At 51.0% G+C, this 18,776-nt stretch overlaps 4 protein-coding genes across 4 annotated transcripts; 2 read left to right on the top strand and 2 right to left on the bottom strand.

Moving 5' to 3' along the window:
- Positions 1-4,574: 4,574 nt before the first annotated feature.
- On the top strand, positions 4,575-7,095 carry NEUTE1DRAFT_61532 (uncharacterized protein; the record flags this gene model as incomplete). The annotated part of the gene is made up of 2 exons (XM_009851697.1): positions 4,575-4,803; positions 4,874-7,095. The coding sequence occupies 2 exons, from the start codon at positions 4,575-4,577 to the stop codon at positions 6,862-6,864; spliced, it is 2,220 nt and encodes a 739-aa protein (XP_009849999.1).
- A 4,279-nt stretch (positions 7,096-11,374) lies between these two features.
- Positions 11,375-13,036, top strand: NEUTE1DRAFT_136832 (uncharacterized protein; the record flags this gene model as incomplete). The annotated part of the gene is made up of 2 exons (XM_009851696.1): positions 11,375-11,861; positions 12,720-13,036. The coding sequence occupies 2 exons, from the start codon at positions 11,375-11,377 to the stop codon at positions 13,034-13,036; spliced, it is 804 nt and encodes a 267-aa protein (XP_009849998.1).
- An 860-nt stretch (positions 13,037-13,896) lies between these two features.
- NEUTE1DRAFT_40130 (uncharacterized protein) lies at positions 13,897-14,280 on the bottom strand (the record flags this gene model as incomplete). The annotated part of the gene is made up of 1 exon (XM_009850535.1): positions 13,897-14,280. A coding segment is annotated over one exon (384 nt), but the record flags the coding sequence as incomplete, so codon positions are not given.
- A 766-nt stretch (positions 14,281-15,046) lies between these two features.
- Positions 15,047-17,249, bottom strand: NEUTE1DRAFT_99949 (uncharacterized protein; the record flags this gene model as incomplete). The annotated part of the gene is made up of 5 exons (XM_009851695.1): positions 15,047-15,156; positions 15,861-15,974; positions 16,191-16,279; positions 16,452-16,515; positions 17,213-17,249. The coding sequence occupies 5 exons, from the start codon at positions 17,247-17,249 to the stop codon at positions 15,047-15,049; spliced, it is 414 nt and encodes a 137-aa protein (XP_009849997.1).
- Between the last annotated feature and the right edge of the window lie 1,527 nt (positions 17,250-18,776).

Below are 18,776 nucleotides of genomic sequence, written 5' to 3'. Positions count from 1 at the left end.
TTGTTTTCTGGGGTAGGCGGACTGGGGAGTGCTCATAATGAAGTTGGATGTTGTTAGTTGAGCATCTTGAAAGAGCTGTCAAACACTCTGGAATCTCCTATTCAGCGTCGAAGGTTCAAAAGACACTCCGGTATAGTGAAACAACCCATCGACCATCCATACCTTGTCTTAGGAGCCTCTCAAATCGTCTTATACCACTCTTATTTCTTACCATATCTCAAGCAACACTAGTTGCCTGATGCCTGATGCCTGATGCCTAATCCCGCGCCACAAATGACAGCTGCCCCCATCCATCCCCCATCCCATCTCGTCACGAACACCCGATCCCGCGGTGGCACAAGCAGGGGAGCAGGCGGAGTGTTGCCGTTACTGAGACACGCACACACACAGAAAAAGTGCGGAGGCGCCACAACCACAATCAACAAACGGGAAAAACCCTCCACCGGAACAACAAGAGACAAAGGCACAAAAAGCAATATAAGAGACAACGGGAATAATTTGGATCGTGGCGCGGTGATAACCAAATGGCTCTGGCTCGGAACAAAGTGAACGTGTCCTAGAAACCTAGGTGATTTCCACAAAATTGAAGGTATAGACAACGGTCAATGGTCAACGGGAACAACATGAAGCTGGAAGTTGTCTTGCGGCAATAGTCCGGCATCGCTGGCTGCCGGCCGACCGTTGTGAACGGTGAGACAGGAGAGGTGAGACAAGGAGGATCTACTACACTTTGCTGGCTAGACCCTTCTCAATATAAAACGCTGGCGATGTCTAAGCTTGTCGAAAATGTCGAAAAAAAAAAAAAAAAAAGGTGTTGTAAAAGCGGACGATTTGCACGGCAATGAACGGGAAGCCGCAGAGAGGACGGGAGTGGTGGTCAGTAAGAGAACTCGTCGGTTAGGTGCACTGGCCAGGACGAGCAGAGTTGGTTGGTTCTGGCTTGTTACTGTACTTATGTAAGCGAGACACATCCCGACGAATAGCCTGCTCGGCCAAAATAAGGTGCACGTCAAGTGTGGACTCGGATCCCAACTTCAGTTCTTTCTCCAACAAAATGCCCCTGTTTCAAGGGGCGCACCACTTGGGTGATGCAGATATCCGCGAAAGGAGCGAGAGGAGAGGGGAAGAGGTTAGGTGACGAGTTCCCTGACTAATCCATTCCACCAGTTCCCGTTCAGTTCTCTTCACTGTGAATACTGATTCCGAGGAGAAATGCATCTCGATCCGTGTCTTCAATAGCCTCGGTCAGGCTCGGTATGGCTCGGTCAGAGCTGTGATCAAATCAAAACCAGCAGATACATAAGCCAAGCTCAGGAGCAGGAGAACAAACAAATGCAAATATATGACGACATGATCTCCGAATACAGATCGAGAAAATTGCACAGAAAAGCGTGGCTGACATGGAAGGTCTTTACACTAAACAAAAAAATTGCCCCTGTTGACCCCTGCTGGGCATCTCCGTAAGTGGAGCGGAACAAGTGGAAAAGTCCGCAAAGTCGGGATGCCAACCAGCCGCGGCAGCTGCGAGAATCGTTTGGTAGGGATGGTCCTTTTATTGGCGTCGGCGGGGACGGGGTCTTGGGTGTAAAATGTAAATTGGGTGCACGAACCGTGAATGCCGTTTTGCGGTTTCTGTTCCCGACGGGAGCCCGAGAGCCGGCAATTTGGAGGTGGCTGACTGGACGGAGCGAGGGTCCGCACAACAGGCCCGGACCCAGCTTGCCTTCCCGCCCAGTCCGTACCTGCCGTAGCGGTATGGGGCCGCCCAGTCGCCGTTGGGGACGCAAATGGAACCCCAAAACGGGCACACGAAGTCACGAACGGGCGCAGCGCCCGCAGCCTCAGCCGTCAGCCCCCTTGGGTGACATGGGGTGCCTCATCAGTTAACATGGTGGTCCATATTCATCTGGGAAGAAGTCTTGATGTTCAGCTGAGTACGTACGGTCGCTTTGAATTGCCAAAGTGACAATAGAGAGGAAATAAAGCACATGGCTTTGAGCTGAACACTTAACTGGATTCGTTCGTGAAAAGCCGAAAAGGGGTGGAGATACATTAGGTGGAGGTTTGGCCCAGACTTCACAAACAATTGAAAGGGCAACCCCACGTTGGCGTTGTGGGCGGCTGTTAGTGTGATGGAAAAGCGAGATATGAGGAGGGGATGCGTGAGGGGAAACACACACAGAGACCGACTTATTAAAAAAAGAAAAGACGAATTTGTTTCGAAACATCAAAAGCGGATTTCGAGTGATACATGCCGCAGAAGCTGGAAATTGAAATTGCACGAGGGGGTTCCCTCTTGCGCATTTACATGTTATTCAAAGTTGGGTCACGGGGGACAAGACCGCAACAAAGGGGAAAAACATGACCCTCCCCAACGGGTATATGTCTTGACTGAGAGGAAATTGAGCATGTCTCTAATAGTAAACACCCGGAGCGGTGCGTGCCTTTTTTTGCTTCTTTTACTGGAGAACCACCCGTCCGTTTTTTGGATTGCAACTGAACTTTGTACGTAACAAACTTCTCACCATTGGTGACAATAACTCCGAGTTCTGTTGTCTTGCTCCTTCCAGCCAATCCCGCGAATCTTCATTAACTGCGTGTATCGTTACCCTAACAATGTCTCAAACGTGGACGGAGGAAGCGTGTTAAGGGTCCAAAATCCTCCTGCACTCCTTTGCATGTTGAGACATGTTCATTCCAGTTTGCGGTAAGGAGCAAAGACGCGGTAAGGAGCAGGAGATGATAACGCGACATTGAACGTTCCGGTTCCTTTTCTTTTTCTTGTGCATATCTCCTTCCGTCCTCTTACATGCAGACGACTATCTGCTTCTGTGCGTTCGGTTAGGTGGCAAAAGAAAGCTGAGTATCAGGTTGACGTTGAGCTGAATGGCGTGTTGCTGCATGCCGTTTCTGGTGTCGCTATTATCTCCCTTGTTCGTACTGGGCTGTCATTTCTTTGTCATGTAACTCCCGGCACTTTATTCCTCCATTGTCACCGTTGTCAGTCGTCGCCGTTGTGATAACTTCCTCCATCAGTTTCGCCGTCCGTCTCTTGGCTTCTTCCTCTTTGATATGACCAAGAACCAGCAGAAGCAAGGCCGGACTTTTTAAGATTTCCCAGTGCCACTCCGACCCATCCGACCCCGGGAACAAGAGAAGAAAATTCCTCGTGGTCGATTTGATCGACATTAGTCTTGTTAGTGCCAAGAGCCCGGCTCTTGCGCAAGCCCTGTCAACGGCGTGCGCTGGCGGTCTCATCAGCCCCATCAGGGCCCCATCCTCGGTGGGCATCAAGAGTACCATCGCGTCCCATCAAGTTACGGCAAAAGCGAAGGCAGATCAGCAAACCCCGGTCCTTAGTGACGGTCTCGCCTCGTCTATCCGAGCCGATATTAATCAAAGGGAAATCCCTTTCCTTTTCTCTGTCTTGGTCCGTCTGGTACCTGCGCAAGTGTCGACCATTGGCACACCACCTTGCAGAGCCGACGGCGACGTTACTGGACAAAGGCGAGAAACAGACGAGACATTGAACACGGGCAAGACTCTGCGGATTGCGCGTAGTGTTACAACTCGGCCGAGCTGGCCTACCAACAGTGGGGAGGGGATCCACCAACCAAGACCGGGAAAAGACGCCCTAACCCACACCTGATCTCATCTCATCAAAAGACACCTCACTGTCCGTGGACCCGGACACACACAACACACTCAATCTCACGGCATTCTTTTTGACGATTAGAACCAGTCACGGCAGACGACACGGCACCATCTTGTCTCCCATCCTGGCATCATTCCGCTCGCTACCACCCTTTCTGTTCGGGCCTTGCTGCAAGTCCTTCTTCCACGTGCAACCCAGGACGACGGAGGTGAATGAATGGCTTCTTATTGTCCGGCTTCGACTGAATCCTTGAATATCGACGACAACGACGACGACATCAAGCACGGTCGCCTTTTCAGGTTCTCCCGCGCCGCCCTCCTTGCTTTTCCCTGAGACGAGACTCGGCTATTGGCTGTGATCACCTCGTCACCCACGTCACGTCACTTCCAGGACTCCTCATCAGGGCAGCCACAGGCAGGGCAGGGAGTTAGTAACCAGCGTCTCCACCCAACACGCACGCTGCGTACCACTGGCACCTCTGGCACCCGACCACTGGCTGCACCGCTGACACCGCTGGCACCGCTGGGCTCAGGTTCCTGCACGCTAAAAACATCCAATAACACCCGCTAAGGCTCGACTCCTGCAGCTGTAACCCTTTTGCAGACCGGCCGGGGGTCCGCCAGCCTGTGTGGGCATGCTCTCATTCGAGGCCGGCCACTCAGACTTGTTTCTCTCGACACTCCCTCAACTCTCGATCTGGATCGAAGAAGCAGACGAAAACGACCGAAAAGAGATCCGACCTTTAGGTTGGGGTCGCTTCCCTCCGCATTTGGCCTCTCTCCCTTAAGGGCGGAGTCTTCCCTTACCCCCGCCCGCCCGCCCTCCTCCACGATTCTTTTCATCTTCTACAACAACCACTCTTATTCGGCAGTCATCCGTCCCATCAAGGCATTGACTTGGCGCTTCTCCAACTGTCGCCATGCAGCGTGTCTCGGCCCTGTTCCCTTCATGGGACCGGGCAAAGCAAACAACATCCGTCACCCCCAGGTCGCCCAGTGCCCTGAATAAGGTTTTCGGATGGGGAGGGAAGGCGGTTGTGCCCGTCAAGACGACACAACAACCCACAAGTTACGACCGCGAAACATACTGGCCAACAACCCTCGACAAGGAATGTGACAAGGCCGCCAGGATATTAAAGTCATTTTGCAGTACGTCATACCTCGTTTCCCCAAGTCCACTGACTCGTCAGCACCAACTAACATGACTATCCTCACAAAGTGGATGGATTCATTGTAGAAGAACCACAAGAGCAAGATCCCGATACCGATACCCCACCAACAACAAAATCCGTTACGAAAAAGATCCCTCCAAGGATATTACAAGATGCCGTCGGCCTCGCAGTCTTCTCGTGCATGCGCTCGGGACTGTGGATGTCAGGATCAGGCGGCGCCGGGCTGATTACCGCAAGGAGGGCAGATGGCACATGGTCACCACCGTCTGGTATAATGCTCCACACGGCCGGGCTAGGCTTCGTTATGGGAGTCGATATCTACGACTGCGTCCTTGTCATCAACAGTGTACAAGCTCTCGAACTTTTCACTCGTCCAAAGGTGGTTCTCGGAGTCGATGTCGACCTTACCCTCGGCCCACTTGTCGACGCAGACTCGACCGACAACGACACACGATGGAAGGACCTCAACGATACCGTTCTCACATATATCAAAGCCCGCGGCAAGCACCAACCAGTGCCCCTTGACGGATCGCTTGTTTCGGAGCGTGGCAACGAGAACGTTCGATTCTACAGTAGCGACATTTCAGTCCTCGACATCCTCGCCGGTAACATTGGCAAGGAGGTTCCCGAAATGCGCCCGTTATTTGAGGTCTTGAAGGCTGCCGAGGGTCGGACGGATTACGACGCAGATGTTATGGAGATGCTTGCTCAGCAGCCTGCCCCTAGTGATGCCGTAATCGATACCCCACGGACATCGGTCCGACAGTCGATTGTGAAGAACCCCTTTGGTATCCCCGACGTCGACGATCCGGATCCTTTTGGAGTCATTGGCCTCGAGATGGCGGGTATTGAGATCAGAGAAGCCGGTACACGTCTACGACCCACCAGCACTCAATTCCAGTTCCAACCCAGTCCCAAGAGCCCCGCGTTTGCCAGGTACAGCCGACAGAGCGGTGACACGTTCCAGTCGAGGAGCAACCGCGAAAGCTGTATGTCGACAAGGTCACAGGCTACCGTCATGACGGACGCGTGCACACAAACCGATGCCACGAGCACCCCCGAGACAAGTTTCAGCCGCGCCAATAGTATGGACGGCCGAGAGTCAAAGTTGTCGGATAAGCTGCCCACTGTCGTGGAGCCCGAGTTCGAACCAGAAGAGGTTGACTATACACAGATCGATATGAGCATGATTCAACGATTCAGGCCGCTGCCCGAAGAAGAGGAAGGGGACGAGCTGCAGCCTGAACCCGTGGTCCACCTGGGTGACAAGCCCGATGCAGAAACCACCGGCACCAAATCCATCAAGGACAACACGAGTGAATACCCCGAAAGCGAGAAGGACGAGAGCGAAAGAGACGAAGACGCCGATGACGAAGAAGATGAAAGCGACGAAGACTTTGACGACGAGGCCATCATCTGCGAGGTTGCCACTGCTCAACCCGCCCGAAGCTCCATCCGCTCATCACAAATTACCCCCGTTATCCATGCCAAGGCGGGAATTGTTACCATTGCGAAGCGAGCCCCTCCTCCGCTGCCTGCCAAGTCGCCAGCCCGCGCTTCTTTGGGAAGCCGCGGTACAGACTATGGCAGCATCAGCGAGATCTCCTCCCTTAAATCGCCCCTCCGCCACTCTTCCTACACGATGGACTCTCGCATGAGCGACCCTCTGGCTTCTACTGAAGCGTCTGAGGCGTTTGCCACTCCTCCCACCGTAATGGAGGAGGTTGAGCCCGCTTCTCCTGAACCAGTCAAGCGTTCTTCTCAGGGACACCAGAAGAACTCGTCGTCGGTGAACACGGCTGTGGATCTTTCTGCTAAGCGGAGGGCAAGCTTGGAGACGTTTCCTGAGGTGCCCGCTACGCCGAGGACAATCGATTTGACTTCTTCCGCTGAGGATTCAGAGAGGGAGCCCAAGACTCCCAAGACGGATGCTGGGTTTGCCAACACCACCACTCTCGAGGATGAGAAGGTTGGTGTCAAGGAGGTGAACATTGTTTCTGCCCATGGGGCCGAGTCTAACCCTGTTGTGGTTGTATGAGTGAATGGTTAGGAGGAAAAGGAAACACAAAAATACTTTTGGTGAAATTTTAGTTTCACATATAATAGCGGGATCGGGATTATGGAGACTACGAACGAGAACTGGAACTGGTGATTGGCATCGGTTTACCTTTTGACACGGAAGACATGAGAAGCGGCGTTCTTGTGTTATCAACATTACATACCATTTTCATTGAACGTACCAAGGAGAGAAAAAAAGGGCGGCGGGCTATCATGGGTCTGGCGGGCAAGCAAAGCAATGAACGGACTGATGGTTACAGTCGGAATGGGTGGGTGGGTGGCTAAGCACATAACACTGCTTGCTTGCGCGGACGGCTTTTTGGACGCTTTTTGGGCGTTGCCTTGGTATTCTTCTTTTTTATACTCTACGATTTCTTGACTGCATGGTTTAGCAAGCAGTAGTACTAGCTTTGTTAGCCTGTACGGCCCGGCTTTGGTCATTGCATTCTTCAAAATACCCATAGTTTCTCTTTAGCTTTCACCACGGATGTTATGATGAAGTGTGGCAGGCTGTCTCTGTTGAGAAGTTACCTTTTCGAAAGAACGAGGTGGTTGCAAGATCAAGCAATCAATGAAGTAAACAAGATTATTTCAATTTATGCATCACAATTTAATCACTGACATGTTGCTGTGACCTGTCTGGGTGTGTGGCTTCACTTGCAATGGAACGTTACGGAGCTCGGCCGCTTACTCTTCAATACGTCTGGAAGCCCCCATGCCCAGGACGAAAAAAAATGGCACCTTCAGTTATGCTGATGGCCCATGTAATGCCCGAAAAGGTGCCAGTTTTTTGTTATGAGCTGACCCCTTCCTTTTCTAATGCAACTTTCACGTACCCACTATCATAGACCTACCGAACCAAGCCAGTCGGGTGCACGAACGGAATATACCTAGAAACCTGGGCCAACAGTAAAGGCGAGTGCGATGGTCGCTTCTTCCACTTCCTTTTCCAAACCTGCGTATTACCACCCCCGTCGGCAGCCTGTCTCTTCCATGATCAAATACTAGCTTTAGCGGGCGAACAACCAACTTCGCAAGTGACGGAACCAGTCCAATACCGCTCGCTGGAAACAAAGGCTGTTACAAAGCTGTGGGAGGGCCCGACTACGATACTTCAAAAACACATTGGCTGAAATCCCTTGGGGGTATTTCTATCCACGAGATGCGTAGAAACAAAAACGCTCGGATGCATGATAAGAGTATACTCAAGGTGTAATGTATGCCAAAGGACGAGCCTGCGCAGCTTTCATCTCACAGTACCACCCATGCTGTTTTCTTTCCTGTCTCGTTCTCTATGTCTGTACTACGATCCTACGCGTGCAATCCACCCACGTACCTTGCTTTGAGCTCAACTGTCATCCATCAGCATTGGGGGTTGTATACTTTATGAACTCGATACAATAACTCAGTCATCAACAAACCACTTGGGCGGTGTGGACTATTCGATAAAATGCTTAGACAGTTTCCATGTATTCTATGGCAACGTATGGAGATCCACATTGGCATTTACAGTTGGATGCTGTTTTGTTTCTTAGCTTGGTACACTAGACGCAATCTATCCCGAATAGTCCCAGACCTCGCAAGGGAGACAAATTGAAACGGCTGAGGACGAGTGATAAAAGGCTTTGGTAGGATTTGACATGGCCGTACATCCCACGACAATCTGTAGGGTCTGGGGGCCTGACTTTTCTTGGGGTATATAGTTTTGGTCTCAAACAATTATTTCAACAATAAGCACTAGGCACTTTGGCGGAGTGGTTAACGCGTTGCCCTGCTATTACGTAATAGTATAGTGTAGGCAATCCATTAGTGGGCGCAGGTTCGAATCCTGCAGGTGTCGTTTGATATCTTTTTTTCTTTTATGTTATGATGTCTAACTGATTTCTTTTTGTTGTTTTTGATGTTTTCTTTTTTTTTATATCGATCGAATTGGACGTTTTGCGCTTGTTGTGTGGTGGTTTTGCACTCGGTTTGCGATAAGGTACGATATTGCGTGCAAAACAAGCAAGTGCATCGATTTGCGTTTCGCTCCTTCCTGCATGCAGGTGCAGCTGACGTGATCCTTCCTGCACTTTCCAAAAAATCCCCTTTTTGCTTTTCCATCCACTGGCCATTGGAAGGTGCAATGGGGCTTGAGGATTTTGGTGGGCTTTGCTGCAGTGGTAGTTAATTAGTGGTCACGGTGAGGAACCGTTAGTTAGCCTGATCAACCAACCCACTCCCTTCCTTCCTACCCATCAACCGTGAGCAACGCTGGAAACCAAGTTGCACCATCACAAAGTTCTCGAATAATGCACTGTCCCATTTTTCTTGCTGACACAATTCGATCTCAATGACGATGACCGCTTTGCACGATGACCACAACGTACGACGGTAATTCTTACGACGGGTAACCATATCGAAGGTTCGGACGGGACAAGTCCAGACGACGTTTTTCTTTGGCTCTGGGCGCACCTCTCTCGTTGAAGACACTCCGACTTTTGAAGCCAAAATTGGCACACAATCAGATACAAGAAGTGAGGGGTTACCTCCAGCTAGGTATTCCACACCCTCTAATCTCCGTCTTATACCTAGCCCGTCTATTGTTGACTCTAGCTAACTTTCTCCATCGAAAGAGGCTTCGTCTCCATTACACCCAAGCAAGATACCCAACAACATTGCCAACACCAGAATCTCCAGTCCGCCATCAAGCCTCCATCCACGCCCAAGTCACGATGGATTCATTCTTCCTCGATTTGCTCTTCGTCGCTATAACCCCGGCGGCTATAGTGGTGGTAATGATACTTAGTTGCCTCATCTTGTTCATCGTCTTTGGAGGTATAGGCATGATTGGGTATGGGATCGTTTCCATATTTTCCAACGTGCGATGTTGGACACTCCCTTCGGACTCTGTGACAAGCGCAACGCCGTTTAGGTCGCGGTCGGCCGTTGCTGTATCTACCAAGAGCCCCGAGGAGTACCGTAAAGGACTCAGCCATCTTCGTCGCGCCGCCGAGGGGGGAGAGGATCGCCTAAGAGACCCCCGAAGGGAAGAAGAAGCGGCAATTTGATGACAACAAGTGGCGAAGGGACATGGATGCAGTTGAAACCCCGGAAGCGCGCCAGACAGCATGGGCTTTCTTGTGGCTATGCGCGACCGCCTGACCGCCGACGGTCCCGCTCCCCCAAGATGAAGACCACTGATCCACCGCCCCTTCTGTCGCCAACACTACCATCAGCAACAGTTTGCTACATGGCCGAACTGGGACAATACCAGGCTTAGGGAGATGATAGCGACTATACGAACCGGGACCTTGACTCACAAGCAACAAGAACAGTTGGATCAGCTTGGGGTAAAGGAGCTTTTCACAATCCGACGTAGAGTCACTTTTTCCAAGACTGCTGCGATCGAGGTCTACAACAACATGAAGAATATTCTCCCGAGTGACGAACGAGATCACTCTGCAGGACGGGCATGGGGGAAGGACATATTGTCCCCTTTCTTCCGCGAGACATGATAAATGTTGATGCCTATGTATTTACCTGAGGAAATTCCATGGTAATGCATGGACAACAAGCACCATTTCTAGAGGTTCTGTTGTAACTTAGAATGGAATTTGTCATCATCTTCGCGGCTACACGTTCTTGACATGATGAATGAAATCCAACGATGGCTAACTGAAGGCAAGAGTAGCCGAGTGAAATTCGGTGTACAAGAAGACTGAATAATTGCGTTAAATCATTCTGTTCACTGGGTATTCATCTTGTATCGGGCTTTCGCGGACTCATTCTTCCTTGCCAACCTTGCCCTCCTCTCGTCTGGCGTTTCTTGCTTGATTCTCTCCTGTTCCCTTTCCACCATCCTTTTCAGCCTGGCCTTTTATTTTCGTCTGGGGTTTCCTTCTCTAACCACTTCCGATTCCGTTCCTTGGTCTTTGCCAACCTTGTCGTTTTCTCATCGGGAGCTTTCGGTACGGCACCGAACACTGCTATCCCCCCACTCCTTCCTATTTGACTACTCATTGATACCAAAATCACCCCATAGCTTGGTTCCGACAGACATTGACGCGTTTGGCTCCTGTAATATCTCATTGCGCTATTGTAGCGCGTGTGCCTGCTATATATATGTGCTCAATTGCTTGGTTTCTTTCTCTGAATGCTTCTCTTCCTCGGCCTCGTCGCAATCACGTCTGCAAGAACAGCGGGCCTTACGCCAACTCCCAATAACTTCGTCTCGCGACGTTTGACTTTTTGCGCCACGTCTTCACCATTGCCCTCCATGTTCCACCTCACCAACCACCACCTCGGCTGCCCTCTCCCAATCTTCTTTGCCCCGGCCAACTTAACCTGAAACGATCAACCCATCATCGCCATCCCCCAATCGCACCATCAAATGCAACATCCGCAGTCTCGCAACCAGGAACCGGTCAACGTAATCGAAGAAAGCTAGCTGTTCTTTTCCTGGTCTGAAGACCGTGCCAGCCAAGTCATCCGAGACCATTTGCCGGATCATGCCGGTGCGGCCTGGAGCCGCTTATCAGCCGACATTGATTGAGGTCGCGCCAGGCTTTACCGCTTTATTATTTCGGCACAACCCTCTGACAGTAGGGGAGCTGAAAGGCCTCCCAACTCTCCATCATCACAGCCCACGCGAATGGGCTGTCTACCTTTTGGTCTTGGAGAAGGAGGATGCCCTTCCGGCCATCTATGTAGGGTCCGCGACCAACGCCACGCGTGGCGTAGCATCAAGATTCGCAGACTACGATCATTTGCGAAATTTGTCTGTTCAATACCAGGATTGGGTGATGATGGTTATGAAGTCACATACCGCCCCTCCCCGCTCCGTCAAACACATCCAGCCGATCTACAACGTCCTCTTCAGACGCATCGAAGATGTGTGGCGCGCCCTCCATGACTTCGGCATGGTCGTAGCCACCAATTTATTAGAAGTTCTGCGCCGCCCCGATGAGCCCGATTTAATCAAGTTCTTTATCGACGGTTTGCCTGATATTCGACGGCCTGATTGGCGTAGATTGTGGTGCCTTTACCTCTATTTTCTGGAGTTGCCCGGCTTTCCTACACATGTCTATATCGGCTCCGCCACATTAACACGTGCGAAATTCCCTAAATTTGTGTCATTAGCAACACCTTTGACAAATTAGGAAAATCTAGGTATGTATGTTGTTATCTTCGATATTACTTACAACGTGGCTCTCCCAGTCGCTCCCGAGATAGGTTGTGATATGCATCAACTGGCCATCATCAAGTTTGATGTAGTGTCTTGGTAACTTGGGGGTATCTGACCCCTCGACAATTCCCTTTGGGGGACCTTCTGCGTCGCTGTCCTTTAGTAGCATTACGCCCGGTTTCATGAGCCGGGTGATCTTCTCGATCTCTTCATCGTGTGTAATAGCACGAGGAGATTGTTGACTGGCCCGACCTATTTGATGAAGGTCTGTTACAGCGTCGGTGACCACCTTGTGTGGTGGACTTATGTGCTGCATTTCTCGTCGCTGATGAAGATTTGGTAGAGGTAATCTTGTACGCTTGCCTCGGTGTGCAGTCCAGGCGGTGTTTAAAAGCATCGAAACAATGGTAACGTCGGCCCTTTGGACGTATCACGCTGCCCCCGTCCAGGACTATCTGAGGTGAGGGCAGGTACGAAGGGATATACGTGTACTTCATTGACTTACGCTTCTTTTTTTTTCTTGAAAGGGGGGGGTTCTCTCGAACAGCAGCCTCTTCCGCATTATAGTTTCTTAATTTCCGGCCCATTGAAACACCTGAAGATATCTTAGGAATATAGCCAGGAGATATAGTCTAGTTCTATAGCTAACCCGTAGAGATCGTAGAAAGCCATCATTCCCCACGCCTCGGAGCATAAGTCATACGGCCATATCCTTCGAACCCTTGCGCAGGCGGAAAATGTTCCGTCGTACGCTATGGCTATTCGCTATAGCGATCTTACCGGGTCAGCGTCTATATCTGCGAAAAAGCGCAACATGATCCACAGCGAGGCGACCACCCTTGCTACTTGGCTTATTCACCTCCGCACGTCTCAATCAAGTACCAACGGCGGCGGTACGCTCCAGTTCACGAAGGACCCGGACCCGCTAGCCAAGCATACTTTGAACCGACGGCATCGTTGTAACATACGAGCACTTGCGGTGTGAATCCCCTAGCTATACGCTTCCACCTCTTTCATCCCTTCCATTCAAGTTCCTTCTATCCCTTTCGTCCCTTCCATCCTTTTATTCCATCCCCTCCCGAAATGACGCCACGCTTTTTCTTCCAGACAACCAACCATTCTCTGCAGACTTTCTTTACTACATCCTCGCCTGTTCTACCGCCTTATTTCGCAAGGCTCCTCGCCCCCCCCTAGATGGAGGTTATCTTACCAACCTGTTGTTGGACACTGGAAGGAGCGTTGGGGCGCATGGATTTTGGTGCATGCGTCGTTCCATTCCACCACGGTCGACCACATCCACTCGGCTTGTACATCTTTGAGCGTGCGGTACAAATCCTCAGTGCGGAAAAAGTACGTGTAGTTTGCGACGGCTGTTGCAAAGTAGAATCTGGGTCTTTGGTGATTGGATATGTACTTCCGATACAAACCTCAAGGCTGTCCGGACGGTGCCTGATAAAAGTCGACTTCCCTGATGTGCCGTTCCAGCTCGCGTCGAATGATGAAGGGAATGCGTGTGTCGATGTGGGAAACGGCCAGTCGGCGTAACTCCCTGATCGGGGACGCCCTCGTCTAGGATCCAGTCATACCGCAACTAAACTCCAGGATCTCTTCAGATTCTAGAACTACCACAACAGTACCATAACCATCATCAGATCACATCATAATCCTCATAAAAATAGGAAAATTCTATATAGGGAAAGTAAGAACCCAGAATAACACCACCAAGCTTCCCGTTCAAGCTTTCCACGAGGCGAGCACTATACAGGCCTCCTGAATCAGCAACCAGCTGAACCACCACAGAACACAGGAACCGGAGTGTGACCCGACAATAAGAACCCAGGGAGCTCAAATTCCAACCTTAACTTCATCAGCTTCTGCGATGTCTTCCTCGGGTTCAGGAGAACCGTTCTCCGATTCGTTGTAAATCATCTCATTGAAGTGGTTTTCCAGGGAAGAATCGAAAAACTTGATCTCGTCGTACACCCCGTATTTGGCAGTGAGTTTGGATAGTAAAGACTTCCAGTCTCCGTTCTTGTCCTCGCTACTAGCCAGGTTACTGATGTAGTCGTAAATGTAGTCCGGGAAGGGAGGTATCAACTTCGTCTCAAATGCCTTCAACTCAAGCAATTTCTCTTGGGTGCTGTCAATGTCAACAATATGCGATGCAAACACAATCCTCGACCGGGTCGTGGGCCGCTGCGGCGACTTGCAGAGCCAGCGGCCACTCGCGTGTGGCGCCGAGTACACCAAGTACACATCACTCAGCAGAGCGCACGGCTTGTCATATAAGAGTGCTCGTCCCGTCAACCTCTGTCAAGGTTGACTGGATCATCAATCAATGTCATACCAACCTAACGTCTATCTTGCTTAATCACCTGCCGTCCGCCGCGCCCAGGCGGCGCGTACTGCTGCTCAGCAGCTCGCAGTGGCGTGTGCCACCCTCAAGGCTGAGGGTCACGCCAACGTCTCTGAGATGACTAGGGCAAAGGACTCCATGTTTTTCCGGGTAATTTGTGACGAAGCGCAATTTCTACGTAACCGACACTCGGTGACATTCCGATGGATTTCCCTACTAGAAGTACCGAAACACGCCCTCATCATCGTATCGGCCATCCCACTCGTCAACCACGTCACCGATCTCTTTGCATATGCCTCTACGATCTAAGCTAACGCCAAACTGGCCCATCACATTTCCAGAAGATTACGAGGGCGGAGCGCTCGTAAGCTTGGAAACGTTCAATTACACCAAGGGAACCGATTTGCTTGCCAGTTCTCAGATGCTGCAGCCAGTTCATGGTGCTTATGTGAGGGTTCGTTGAAGCGAGAGCGTGGTTGATCTGGGGAAGAAGGATTCTAACTAAAAAAAAAAAAAGATTAAAAAATAAGAAACCATCTTGAAATACCTGACCAAAAGCCTCGACCACCAATGTGTAACCTTTCACAGCGCTCCTTTCCCCCCGGCCCGGCAGATGATGGAGAGTGGGGAGCCTTTTATCTATAGTCGGGGGATCTTGCCGAGATAGTATGGCCGTAAAGTCAGGTGCGACTGCGAGGTCCTCCGCGCAACGTTGCCATGTTGGATGATTCGGCAATGGTCGCGGATACCTTGGCTAGCGCGGTCTTCTGATGATGAAGCCTTCAAGCGCGTCGCACCTCACAGTCAGCGCATCGTGCTGGTTGGCCTTGGCCGTCAATATGTCGATTCTTTTCATCGCGTCGTCGAGCTTTGCGATGGCTGCGTCAAGCTGCTCTTGAAATATCTCCCGCTTCTTTTGCCTTTTGGTTGAACCCTCGGCGGGAATGCCAGCTGTGCGCTTTTGGATGGGCGCGTTGGCGATTGGTTGAATTTCGAATGCGTTTGGTTCGATTGCGAAAGGACTCGAGATGGCCGTCGTGACTTGAGGAGGGGCGATCGGTGTCTGTGCGATGGGTAGTTGATCGGGGGGGTGGTCGGATGAAGGCGGTCCGGGAACCGGCATGCAGCTTGCCGGGCAAGGTGCAGCGGCCGGGCGAAGCGCGATCAACGAAATGAATAGAAATGGATTCCAAGAAGAAATCCAATGGTATAGTATAGTGACAGTTCAAATCAAGTGATTATTGGGCACCATTACGAGATGAAATGGGCCGTGGACATGTGGATGATCTGATGGTATTGTCTTCTCTCGTTCTAACTACTGTTGGAGGTTTCCAGCGTCGGGTTTTATACCCAGACGCGTGGGCAGTTGAGCGCCCTGTTGGGCTTGCCTGTTGGGCTTGCCCATTTGAGCAGTCGTCCCGACTGCCAACCTTCTTCGGGCTGCTCCTTTCACAAAAATAAAGTTCCAACTCTCTTTCGTGGTAAGATGTGAGCTGCGCTGGTAATCCGAAGAAATAGTCGGGGTCGCGATCCCCACAAGAATACAGCTTCGCAGCAATGTTCACCGCTCGATGAGAGAGAAAAATTGACAACGTTTATCAACAACATCGCCGGTGCAGGTTCTGTAGATGCAGGTGTGTAATCTCTCGCTATGGGTAGCTCGGAAAAAGGCGTGTGTGAGAAATTCATTCTCCTCGATCAGGTGTCAGTCAAAAGGGAGGAGGGACAACACGCGCCGAGGTGAGTAATAATAATCCAAAGAGACAGATCTTTGCCCATGTACTACTTATGTAAAACACGTTCTGAGATCGGAGTACTCCAAAGTCCAGGTCCTCAATCTCAGGGTCTATCGTCAAGATAAAGGTTGGGCGTCTCGGCAGTGAGGAACTATCGCCGCCAAGGGGTCTTCTTCGCCCATCTATTCAGCCATCTTCTGTCATGCCACTTGACCGAAGCATATTGTCCGCCGAAGTTTTCATGCATCCCGCCGCAAGCTTTCCGGAGGCGTTTCCATACAAGACCCTTTGATACACTAGCGGCCTGCCTGCGAAGATCGCTGAGGACGGGTATCAGATTGGCAAGTCGGAAGAGGCTACACGCGCTACAAACTATGTCTTCAGTAGAGGTCACTTCGAAAAGGGGTCATCATTGCTCGTAAGATTTGGTATCGATTTTGATTTCTGCCAGATAGAAGTGGACATGATAGCCTGGAAAAATACGTTCACCACTAGTTGATCGAACTCTGTAGGCCCAACTTCCGTGAACAGCCACCTCACAAGAGATCCAGACTCTCTCGGAACCTACCGAGCTGAAACTATGTCTGAACGTCACGAGGCTACTTATGCTCGACTGGCACTTGTCTCAATAACCTTTACGTACCGAACCCTTTTCCCACTCAGCGTATTTTCTGACATCGGAGCGTTGATGACAGAGGCTGAACTCTTTTGCCTGAAAGGGGGAAGCGGGTATTCCGACCTTATGCCCCACCCAACACTGACTGTTCTCACTCTTCATCCCGAATCACAATTACCTACCAACAACGACAGCAACACCACCTTCACCATAATGGTTGTCACGAGTTCAACCGCCTAGCAAATATGTACTTCTCACTTCTCGTCACCCTCCGGGCCTGAGCCTCTCTCGCTTCCGCTTATACGCTGACCAAGCCCACAAGGCAAACAAGTACAAGGACACTGCGCGGTATTTACACCCGCCGCGGTCTTCCTTACTCCCTTGGATTATTCCTTGATTTGAAATGCAATCAGCCAACTCCAACCCTTCCTGGCCGTCATTGTTGCCATTCACTAGCTTGCTGTACAGCAAAAATGGCAGCTATGCCCATGTCCAGTTCGGTCTCGGCAACGTCACGATTGACGACAACACCAACTCGGTCTACTTCAGCCACGGAACCAACAATGGAGCAAAAGACCGGAAACGGCGACGGTTACACGGACACCCGGCTCGGCTCGATCCTGCTCGGCGACAATGGTAACGCTGACGAGGGATGTGTGAATATCAACAATGTGTTTAATGTGAGACCTAAGTGCCTGCGGAGCATAGCCCGCCGTTGATTGTGTGTCATGGTTGGGGAGAGATACATGCTTTGGAGGTATGAGGTCCATCTCAATGGGAGATTGGGCGTGTGGGATGTGGTGAGGGGATGAGAGCGAGCAGAGATGTGAGGATTATGCCGGGGGGAAGGCATGAATGATGGATTGGGTTAGCTCTACAAACAGGAAGTCCTGTTGTAGATCCCACGATTCCCGATTGCGGAGGGTTAATGGGGCTCCCATGAATCCGTCCATGGAAGGTACCGATGAGAAAGGAACCGACGACTCGCCAGTGACTGCTCTGTCGTGCCGGGATAACGCGATAAGTCCCTCCAGTCTTTCCCTTTCAGATGAAATTGATCCGATCCACCGCTCTACCAATTTCCGTTATCGGTCAACACCACCTACTGCACCTTCCTTCTGAGACTACTATGACGAAATATTAGTATGGAACAGAACTGGATCCAATGCTTGCTCGCACCTGCCCTCCAATGAGAAGGTGCCTCTACGACAGAATCAGGTCTCAATTATCGTCAGGCATCCCCGCTCGTGGCCTGCGCCTTCCTCTGCCATTGACCCAATTTCACCGAGACAGATGGAAACTGTTGAGAATTGTGCACCCATCCGGTATGAAGAAAATTCTTCTTCTGAAGTCAGTCTCGCTCAGTTCAGTTCTCTCACAGCCGACTCCCCCATTTTGCGGCGGACTCTCTTTATTATCTTTCTCTGTCGGCCGTCTTGCAATTCCCTCTGCAAGTGTCTTTCAACTCCTTCGCTGCTCCGAAGCACCTACACCCTTCCCACAGCTTTGATGCGCGTACCACTCGGAGCTTCCGCTGACCCCGTCACGTTTCGCTTACCTGCAACTTCAGACCTGGCTCGACAATGTCGCTTCCATGGTTGCAGGATGTCGACCCTGCGGAACGGCTGCCTGACGACACGAAGTGGGAATTCCACGATGAGTTCACCCTTTGGAAGCAATGCAAGCTGCGTGGCCTCGATGGTCAGGTGAAGAGAGAAGGAGACGCTCATCGGTTGCTGAATGCGTTGAAAAGTTGCGAAGTGGAATGGGTAACCTTTCCACGAGTAAAGGGCTCAGGTCATCGTTCTTTTGCAGGCGAGGAGGCCTGGAAGAAGGCTCTCGAATCAGTGCTTGTTCATACAAAGAGGCAAATCTTCCAAGTGATTCGAGTCGAGGAACATGTCGTGCTAGGCTTGTTTACGTCAGTGATGGTGATCGAATTATCCGACGCTGTTGTCAGATTGGGGAAAGAAAGGAGGTGTAACTGTAATCACAAAGTAAGTCACCGTGCTGAGGA

This window comes from Neurospora tetrasperma (genome assembly GCF_000213175.1).
Source record: "Neurospora tetrasperma FGSC 2508 unplaced genomic scaffold NEUTE1scaffold_2, whole genome shotgun sequence".
NCBI classification, from domain to species: Eukaryota; Fungi; Ascomycota; class Sordariomycetes; order Sordariales; family Sordariaceae; genus Neurospora; species Neurospora tetrasperma.
The sequence above is the reverse complement of the archived record's forward strand: the minus strand, read 5'-3'. Positions and strand labels throughout refer to the sequence as shown.